This window comes from Mastomys coucha, unplaced genomic scaffold (genome assembly GCF_008632895.1).
Source record: "Mastomys coucha isolate ucsf_1 unplaced genomic scaffold, UCSF_Mcou_1 pScaffold22, whole genome shotgun sequence".
NCBI classification, from domain to species: Eukaryota; Metazoa; Chordata; class Mammalia; order Rodentia; family Muridae; genus Mastomys; species Mastomys coucha.
In genome coordinates, this window is record NW_022196905.1 from 244,905,120 (window position 1) to 244,915,728 (window position 10,609).

The 10,609-nt window shown below is 43.3% G+C and overlaps 1 protein-coding gene across 1 annotated transcript in view; it reads left to right on the forward strand.

Moving 5' to 3' along the window:
* Tango6 (transport and golgi organization 6 homolog) overlaps positions 1-10,609 on the forward strand; it is a 176,475-nt gene that overhangs the window by 129,886 nt on the left and 35,980 nt on the right. Inside the window, exon 16 of the mRNA XM_031341306.1 lies at positions 4,681-4,832. Coding sequence (XP_031197166.1) covers positions 4,681-4,832 — 152 coding nt within the window. The remainder of the gene's footprint in view (positions 1-4,680; positions 4,833-10,609) is intronic.

Consider the following 10,609-nt stretch of genomic DNA (forward strand, 5'->3'; position numbering starts at 1 on the left):
TTAAATGTTAACAAATTCAGATAAATTGAAATCATGTAACTTTTCTTATCATAATGCAATAAAAGTTTGAAAAAAAAAAAGATGGTGACAAGGTGAATGAAGTCATCAGTCATCAGAGGAAGAGTGGGCTCTGACATATAGACACCAGTGGGGGAGACTCTCTAGGGACTACCCAGCATCCCTGAGCAGTGACTACTGTGACTTGCCTGCCAGACAATCCCCATCAGGACAGAAGATGGTTGTAGCCTTTGTGATCTCACAGGCCATTTACCAGCCCTCTCCTCTGGTTAGGAAATCACAAGTGCTCAGTTGTTAAAACTAAGAAAGAAGTGGAGACTCTTGTTCTCTACAGCCTAGAATGAGTAGAATTCCAGTCCTTTGCCCAGGCTGTTGGGTGGATATTCGTGTCTGTCCATGAACTAAAGGCCCCCACTCCCATTGTGTGCTGTGTTTATTACTGTTTTTAAGACTTAAGCACTGCCTCTCTCCTGCCCGTGCCTTATAAAGTTAAACAAAGAAATATGAAGATTATAAGGACCTTGAAATGTCAGAGATGTGGAGCAGTCAGTTGGCCGCACTCATGCCCTTTTGTTTTAGAACGGAAGTTCGTGCTGTTCTTAATAGGGAGCCAAGTAAATGTCCCTATGTCAGGAGAAAGAAAGAGACCTCTGCCTGGGAACCGGAGTCAGCTTTTGAAAGTAGCGTGGTAGCCTGGGAGCAACCTCTTTTCAAGTTTACTTTTGTGATTTGTGACACAGGCTAGCAGTGTTTTGTTTGTTTAACCTACCTCAGTGTCTTGGTTGCTTAAAGAAGGGTAAAGAGCATCCTGGCGTTTTGCAGCTAGCGTGGCTTCTGGTGCACTCAGCACTGGCTCATTGTTGCCTAGCCTGAACTGTACCTATGTATCTACACGATGCTCCTCTTTATCCTCAGCTGTGTAGAAAGGGAAGGAAAATACAATTGGAAAAGAAGTGGTTTCCCCCAGCCGCAAGAATGTTGAAGGCCAAAAAGTAATTGTCAATAGACCAAAATTTACCCATGACTTTTTTTAAAAGATGAATTCCATCAAAAGTTAATTACATCTAAATTATATAATTTTCTAAATAGCTTTTAAAGAGAAAATCCTGCCTGTTAGATATGCCATGTTGGGCTGATTTTTCTCGTGTCCATGACAGAATTACAGTGTTGACTCTGGGACACATGGCAACAAGTCAGTTTATCACAGCAAGGAGAGAACAGCAGGTGACAGATCAGATCTTATCGTGTTTCCTGTTTGCCCCTTGGGATCTGCAGGAGTAGTCTGCAATGTGGCCCTACAGCACTGTGCCTGGCCTAAAGTAGTGGGAATCCAGCTGAGGAAAAGTACTTGTTCCTTTTTTGGAATTATTGACTTAGTCCTGTGAAGCACTTGACTTTGACTATTTGACACTGTCAGTCAGGCGAGTCGAAGACGGGGGCAACTCTTCTCCGCTCTCTTTACAATGTGGACTTAATTTTTCACCTACTAAAGTACTTTCTTTTTATGAAGTTTTTGTGAAGTTGTTCAAACACATTTAAATTCTTCCATAATTTCCTTGAACACACAACTTAGTAAGGTGGTTGGTGAATTCAGGGAAGAAGGAGAGCTGCAGATAGCCATGTGATACTACCATTTCATGAAGTAGAAGCCCTTAGATGGAGGCTGTAACAGACAGGCTGACTGGGCCCTACCCAGGCTTCACTGTGTTTGCTGCCTGAGCTGTTGGGAAATGTCCAAGGAAGTAGGGCACGGCTCCAGCCTCAGTTTCCAGGAATGTCCTAGGCTGTGGCTGATGTGGAAGTTCTGCAGGGAGAACTTCCGGAAAGTAGGAGTGGGAAATTTGAAAGTTGTTCTTCATGAAACCCATAAGACATGCATATTGTTAACATGCATGTTATTGTAATAAAACAGTGAGCCGGGCAGTGGTGGCACACATCTTTAATCCCAGCACTTGGGAGGCAGAGGCAGGCAGATTTCTGAGTTCAAGGCCAGCCTGGTCTACAGAGTGAGTTCCAGGATGGCCAGGGCTATACAGAGAAACCCTGTCTCGAAAAACCAAAACAAAAAACAAAAAACAAAAGTAATCTTTAAAAAATAATATTAAGTTCCTATATCTTGGCAAGTTTAACTTCTTTGGATTTTGTACTGTTAGGTGCCAAACCTGCACAGAAAAAGTACTCTACAGTTTAAAGAGCAGGAGGCTTTAACAGTCCCTCTTCTCCTCCTATTCTTCCTCTTCTCCTTTTCCTTCTTCTTCATAGGGTTGGTTTCTGCTGGAAATTTTATTTATGGTTTATTGTGGTTTTAGATTTAAATTTAATTTTAATTATGCTGGTATATGCACGTTAGTGCCGGTGTCCACAGAGGCCAGAAAAGGTGTTAGAGTCCCTGGCAGTGGAGGTACCAGCAGCCGTGAGCCACCCGAGGTGGGTGCAGGGGTCTGAACCCAGGTCCTTTGCAAGAGCAGTGCATACTTCTAACTACTGGGCCAGCTCTCCAGCACTGTTCATGCTATATTTAAAAACATAATTGTGATATCATTAGTGCTCAGGATTTGCTGGCCCAGGGATGGGAATGTGGCTTAGTTAATGGTCAAGTGCTTGCCTGGTCTGTGTGGGGCCTTAGTTCAGTTGTCAGCCCTGCCCTTGACACCCACTCCCTCTCCCCAAAAAGGAGTTGCTGATTGAGTTGATGAGAGACTCCTTAGCATTCGTCTTTTGGTTTTTCTTTTCTAGTAAATTTTGTTCCTTTTTTTATTGGATAATGAGAACTATGTTTTCCTTTCTGACTTAGCTACCAAGAATTACTAAACTAAATTTTGAATTCATTTACAATAACTATACTTAGCTTGGGATGTCTGCAGTCCTCACTTACTGTAGAGTTGTAAAATATTTATTTTAGGGTTGCAGATGTCGCTCAGTTGGTAGAAAGGTTGCTGGGTTTGATGCCCATATAAGCTGGGCACCATAGGGAGCACATTTCTGTGATTCTAGCATTTGGAGGAAGAAGCAGGAGGATCAGACGGTCAGAGGCATTCTCAACTATTTAGGGGGTATGAGGACCGCCTGGGTGTATGAAAGCCTGTCTCAAAAATTTATTTTAATAATGACTGATTTCAATTGTCATTTAGCTATTGTCAGTTGTCTCAAATCCTTAATATGAAATGAGCAGTGAAAATGACAGCGAAGGGTCATTCCAGGGACACCATGGTTAGCTTGGGTGAAATAATACTGGCTATGGGCTAGAGAGGTAGCCTAGTGGTTAAGAGCACCACTACTCTTCCAGAGGACCTGAGTTCAATTCCCAGCACCCACAGAGTGGCTCACAGCTGTTTGTAACCCCAGTTCCAGGAGATCTTATGCCCTCTTCTGGCTTCTGTGAGCACTGCATGCATGCAGTGCACAGATATTCATGCAGACAAAATGCCCTTCCCATAAAATAAAATAATAGTGCTTATACTCATGAAGATGATGGTGTCTCTGGTTATTTGGGTTTTTTGTTTTTGTTTTTGTTTTTGTTTTTTTGGGTTTTTTTTTTTTTTTGGTTTGTTTGGTTTGGTTTGGTTTGGTTTGGTTTGGTTTTTGGAGACAGGGTTTCTCTGTGTAGCCCTGGCTGTCCTGGAACTCACTCTGTAGATCAGGCTGGCCTCGAACTCAGAAATCCGCCTGCCTCTGCCTCCCAAGTGCTGGGATTAAAGGCATATGCCACCACTACCCGGCTGGTGTCTCTGTTATTAGTAGAAAAGAAACCAAATTACTGATCAGAGCTGGGCAGTGTTGGCATATGCCTGTAATTCCAGCGCTCAGGAGGCATAAGCAGGTAGATCTCTGAGTTTGAGCTTAGCCTGTTTGACACAGTAAGTTCCCAAACAGTCAGGGTTACATGGAGAAACTCTGCTTCAGTCAATCAATCAATCAATCAATCACTGATCAGAGCATCTATAAGTACATAAATAGATAAATAAGTAGCTGATCAGAGCATCTCCGTGATACTACATGGTCAGTTTTCCTTCAGTTTTATTTTCAGTTAGGCATTGAACTTGTTATATAATTGAGGATGACCTTGAATCTTTGATCTTCCTTCCTCTTCTGAGTTCTGGGATTACAGGCCTCAACCACATTGAATTTCAGTTAGCACTAGACAAGTACTTTTCCATATGAGCTCCATCCCCAGCCCTGAGTATGTTCTGTTTTCTGTGCTGAAAACAGACTGTGGCAGAGTCAATCAACACTGAGTCCACATTGATGTAAACAGGGCAAAGTGAGACCCAGACCCACATGGAGAGTGTTAGGATCACAATTGTCAGCACTTAACCTGTCTGCACCCACCATCTAAACTTTAGGCCTCTTAAAGGTAAAAGGATGCTTTATTAATTTTTATATCTAAAGAGCATTAGTGTATCTAACAGATGTCTCAGCATGTGGCTCAGTGTGCCTTGAAACCACCTGTGGAGTTGAAGCTGACTTTGAACACAGGAACTTTCTTCATCCTCCCATATTCCAGGCGTGCACCATCATGCTGAGCTCTGAGCACGACTTTTAGTGGTTGTATCTATCCATTGCAAAGCATAAGGCATCATGTAGCATGCCATGGCAATGTCTCTGTTTCGCCACTGCAGAGTTGAAGTGTTAAAGGATTTGGATTTTTTGTTTTTCCTACAGGAGACATGGTCTCAAAATACCAGGAACCTTTGATCCACACCTTCCTGCGGGGAGTGAAAGATCCAGATGCTGCACACAGGGCCAGCAGCTTATCCAACCTGGGAGAGCTGTGCCAGCGCCTGCACTTCCTGCTGGGCCCCGTGGTTCATGAGGTGCTGTATGCAGAGTCTGTCTCCCAGAGTTTGTTTTCCATGAGACTGTGATAATGTGTGGGGATCTTGCGTCAGAAGATCTGTGGTCTTTCCTGTCTGCTGTTGCCTTCCTTTGATTGGACAGATCAGTCATTTACTCTCTCTGGGCTATCCATTTAGGACTGTGTCAAAAGTCTAATCATCTTTTAACCCCAGGACCCCTGTGATAGAAGGAAAGGACTGCCTCCCACACATTAGCCACTGATCTAAGAGAGCGTTTATTGTGGCTTACAGGCTGTCATGGTAGGGACATTGCAGCAAGAGCACGAGGTCATATTGCATCTGCAGACAGGGAAGCAGAAAGACAGTGTGCTCAGCCTGCTTGCTGTTTTTATTTAGTCTGGGCCCCCAGCCTGAAATGGGCCACCCTCATGTAGAGTACCTCCTCTCCCCTCTAGGAGAAGTGCATGCCTAGAGGTTTGTTTTCATTGCGATTCTAAATCACATCAGGCTGGCACTCAAGATTAGCTGTCACGCTGGGGAGGAGATGTTTGAATACAAGCATTTTGTCTTTGTATATTTAGGCTTTTCTTTAAGGAAGGTCTTGCTTAGTCCTTTGGGGTAGGCTGGTGGTGACAGTGATGGAGGTGAACAGCTAGTCAACAAAGAGTGGGGTTGCCAGTGCCTTCAGTATGCCTTTTGTTAAGGACTAAAGAGAAAAGTCTTGCTTGTATCTGGGCCTGAGGGATCTAGTGGAGGACAGTCTCCAGTGACTCCATGGCAGATTCCCTGAGAGGTGTTAAGGCATGGGAGAAGTCCCTGGCTGTCTCAGTTAGGGTTTCAGTTGCTGTGAAGAGACACCATGACCATGGCAACTCATATAAAGGACAACATTTAATTGGGGTTGCTTACAGTTCAGAGGTTTTAGCCCATTATTGTCATAGTGGGGAGCATCTACACGCAGGTAGACATGGTGGTGGAGAGGTACCTAAGAGTTCTACATCTGGATTGGCCAGCAGCAGGAAGAGATAGAGAGGAAGGGATAGAGGGCCAGGTTTGAGCATCTGAAACCTCAAGTACAGGTTCTAGAGACCTGTACTTTTTGACTGCATTTATCCCAAAACTTTCATGATTATTAATAAGATGCAAGCATTAAAAGGGTAGAACAAGATGTTGTCATTGTCCTTCTCTTCCTCCTCCTCCTCCTCCTCCTCCTCCTCCTCCTCCTCTTTCTCTTACAGTGCCAAAGATCAAATCTAGAGCCTTGCACAAGCTAGCCAAACATTCTCCTACAGAGCTGTGTCCCTGAGCCCCAGGATTACTCTTCATTCACCTTCTCATACAGTCTAGTTTCTGTCGTAGCTCTTGGCCTGTGGTGGGCCCTGTGCTACCTAAGCGATGGCGACTTCAGAGGTCAGTGAGGCTTTCTGGGAAGACTAGCTCCTCCAAGTTTGAAAGTAGTCGTAACAGTGGGCACTTCATACCTTACGTATGTCAACTGATCTAGTGCTCACAGAGGAAACTGAGGCACAGAAAGACTAAAACATGTTACCAAGGTATGCAGGGAGCAGGTGGCAGGGCTGGGATTTGAATGTGGGCAGTTTCAGGACTCACCCTCTTTAACATTTTCCTGAATTGTCTTGCAAATGTTTTCAGCTTACTTACAAGATTGCTTTTATGCCTCGAAACTAAATAATATTGCCATTTGAGAAAAGGCACAGGCAGCGTTCTTGCTTTAATAGATCATGAATTTGGCAAAAAGAAAAAAAAAAAGAAAGAAAAAAGAAAGAAAAATCCTTTAGACAGCAATGTATTCCCTCTGATTTGAAAAACTAGATGTTTCCCGCCCATATAATTTCTCCCTGCTCCTCTTAGATGTTTTTCTGTAGCATCCCACGCTTGCCTTGTCATCAGTGCCAAACCAGCTACCTCAGGTGGACTGCAAGTTTGAACACGCTTGGAGACCTGCCAGGTTTAGAGTTTCATCCTCTGAGCCCTTCTTTAGTCATTCACATGGAAAGAGTGGAGGATCTTTGCTGTGTGTGTGTGTGTGTGTATGTGTGTGAGAGACAGACAGAGACAGAAAGAGACAGAGACACACAGAGAGGTAGGGATTGAACCCAGAACCTTTTCTCTCCCCTTGAGCTGTATTCCCAGCCTTTTTTTTTTTTTTTTTTTAGACTACCACAGCTTTCAAGATACTTGAATTACAAGTATGCTCCACTCTGATAGCTAATCTTTGTTGATTGGATTTCCAGCCCCCTCTGATAGTTTGTTTCTATGAGGGTATTCCCAGGAGATTGAGCTTAGAAGGGAAGACCTGCCATGAATGTGGTGGTCCTCTCCCATGATCAAAGAGACAAAGGAAAAACCAGCTGAACACCAGCTATCTATCCTCTGTCCCTGCTTCCTGACTGCAGAGGGAGTAGGACCTTAGTCATCTTCCGTCATGCCTCCCCACTGTAACGGACTGTAGCTTCTCTTATACTATGAGCCAAAATCGATCCCTCCTCCCTTAGGATGCTTCTGTCAAGTGTTTTTTCACAAGGGAAGTAATGAATACAGACAATTGATACCAAGAAGTCGAGCCTTTGCTGTGGTAAGCCTGACCACCCAGAGAAGGGCTTTCCAAGGTTCAGCTGCCAAGGTCCCACAGAGGCCACTACAACTGAATAGAAGAGGCATTCTAGGTCTCAGGCTGGCAGCAGCATTTGATGACATTATCCAAATGTATGCAAAATGCAAGTTGTCATTCGAGGAGGCACCAAGGTTTCAGAAAGTCACTAAAGCCAAGCAGTGCATGGTGGGGTGGGATTCCCTGCAGGAGGACCTCACAGGCCCTTGGGAAAAATTGGGAAAGGGAATTCTAAATTGAAATGGAAACCCATGATGTTGGAGGTAAAGGACCCTGGGCTGTCCACCAAGGAAAGCTCAGGCTCAGGGCAGACTCAGTTGAAGAGAGAACTGCTTGTGATCGGACTGGAGGATGGTGGAGGATGGTGGCTTCCCAAGCCCATGGCACATACATGATGTCACTGAGGGTCCAAGATACCAGACGGAGACTAGGGTTTAGTTCTGGTCTGACAGGTTTCAGGTTTGCTTGGTCTTTTCTGGATATTCTCTCACTCTTCCCTATGGGAACATAAGTGTTTAACCTGTGCCATTGTATCTTAGATGGATGTTTTTCCTTTTCTTTTCTCTTCTTTTCTTTATTTTCTTTTTTTGTTTTGTTTTATGGGGGCTCACAATTACAAGATTGCCTTGAGTATTAATGAGATTTTGGACTTGAATAATGGTAGAACTGTTAAGACTTTAGAGAGTCTTTTTTTTTTTTTTTAAAGATTTATTTATTTATTACATGTAAGTACACTGTAGCTGTCTTCAGACACTCCAGAAGAGGGCATCAGATCTTATTACAGATGGTTGTGAACCACCATGTGATTGCTGGGATTTGAACTCAGGACCTTCAGAAGAGTAGTCAGTGCTCTTAACTGCTGAGCCATCTCACCATCCCCGACTTTAGAGAGTCTTAAAATTAAATTGATTGTACTTTGCCTCATGAGATGGCTCTGATACTTTGAGGACATAAGGTGAAATATTGTGATTTTAAAGCAGTATGTTTAGCCTGGCAGTGGTTTGTACAGGCCTTTAATCCCAGCACCAGCAGATAGAAGTAGATCTCTGTGGATGGAGTTATATTTGTAGTTAATCTTCATTGTCAGCTTGCTGGGATTTATAATCCCCTAAAGACACATCCAGAGGTACCAATGAGGGTGTTTCTAGAGAGATTAACTGAGAGGAGAAAACTCACCCCATGGGCTAGAGTCTCAGACTGAATGAAAAGAGAAAGGGGGAAATAAGAAGAGTATCTGCATTCATCTGTCTACTTCCTGGCTGTGGCTGCAATGTGAACCTGCCTTGTGTTCCTGTCTCCATGCCATTCCACAATGAGAGACTGTATTCCTTCTCACGCTATGAGCCAAAATGAATTTTTATTCTCTAAGTTGATCCTGAAAGGTATTTGGTCTCAACAATGAAAGAGATAACTAATAAAACACTTCTTAGCTGCTGAATTTTCTTTTTGTTTGGTTTTTGGTTTTAGTTTTTGGTTTTTTGAGACAGGGTTTCTCTGTGTAGCCCTGGCTGTCCTGGAACTCACTCTGTAGACCAGGCTGGTCTTGAACTCAGAAATCCGCCTGCCTCTGCCTCCCAAGTGCTGGGATTAAAGACGTGCGCCACCACCGCCCAGCAGCTGTGGATTCTTTAGTAGGTCATTTTGCTTAGTCATTTAGTAGATATATTTTGAAGACATATTCTGTGCCAACTAGGCCTACAGCCAAGCCATGTGCTAGATGGTAAGAGTCAGATGTGGGCACAGAAAAATCTCTGTCCTCATAGATCTGACACTCTGGATCTAGGCACACAGGGTAGATAAATATGTCACCCCACAATGGCAAGTCACTAGGAAGTTATACCTACTAAGAGGCAATTTGTTGTTGGGCACAAATGATATGGACAAAGTTTTCCCCTGAGTGACATCTGAGCAGAAATGTAAGGAAAGAGGTTCTCTGTGTACCTGGAAGATAGAGTTCCAGATAGGGCCTTTCGAGGGTGAGGGTAAGAGAAAGAACAGTAGGAGCCAGCGTTGGAAAGATCCTGGCTAGTCCACAGAGGGCTTGCACGGTCTCTGGGCTTTTCCTTTGTGTGACAGAGCAGAAGAAGACAGAGCAGAAGTGCAGTGATCTGATTTGTTCCAGATCACTGCGACATCTTCATTAGCTCTTCAGAATCTAATGGAGGCTTCTGAAACCTCCTGTCTGAGAGGTGCCTAGCTTCCAGCACTGATAGAGAAGGAACTTAACTTGACGTTAAGAGGGACATGCAGTCCCTCCACAATTCTCCTTCCTAAGCATCGGTCACTTGCTTGGAACATTAACGTATATAGACAAAAGAACTTTTCTGTCAAGAAATCTCAGTAGAGTATAAAATGAACAGACAAGAAAGTGATTCAGTAGATCAGACACAGAGCTGGGAGCTATGTCAGAAGTCATACTGATACGTGTTAGGAAGAGAAACACAATCTACTTTGATAGAAAATTGAACTAGCCATGAGACCTCCTCTGATGCTCTTTGCTCTGGCTATTTACTCTAGATGCTATTTGCCTCTCTAGCTGTGGCATCTGAAGAGAACTGTTCTAATTTATCAGTGGTCCAGATTTGGGAGCATTTTGTATTTTATATGGTGTTGGCTGTCGGGAGAGAAAGAAAGAAGAGGTTCAACTCTTCTATCTTCATACTGGGAATTCAAGTTTTTCTTCTTTGTTAATGTCAAGATTTAGCCTGTTTAGTGTACATTATCATTTTTTCCACTATTTCTTGTTCATAATAAACACTGTGTTGCTTGAAACCAAATCTTGATAGGCTCTTTCATCTTTATCACACTGTGTGACGTAATATGATTTTAGTGCACCACAGGAAGAGGCCTGTCCTCAATCCAGCAAGTTTGGTGTGCCCCAGGCAAAAGGCCTTTGAACAGTCTACTTAAATAAATGCGCAAAATTCCACACACTTGAGATGTGCAGGTTACTGTTTATAGTAGTTACTTTTCTATTGCTATTTATTGTTATTTACTTGTCATGATAAAACATGACAAAATTAACCTATGTATGAAGGAGTTTATTTGGGCTTACAACTGAAGAGAGCTAGAGTCCATGATAGTTGAGTGAAACCATGATGACAGGAGGCTGAAGGCTTATATCTTTCTTTTTTCCTTTTTCCTTTTTTTTTTTTTTTTTTTT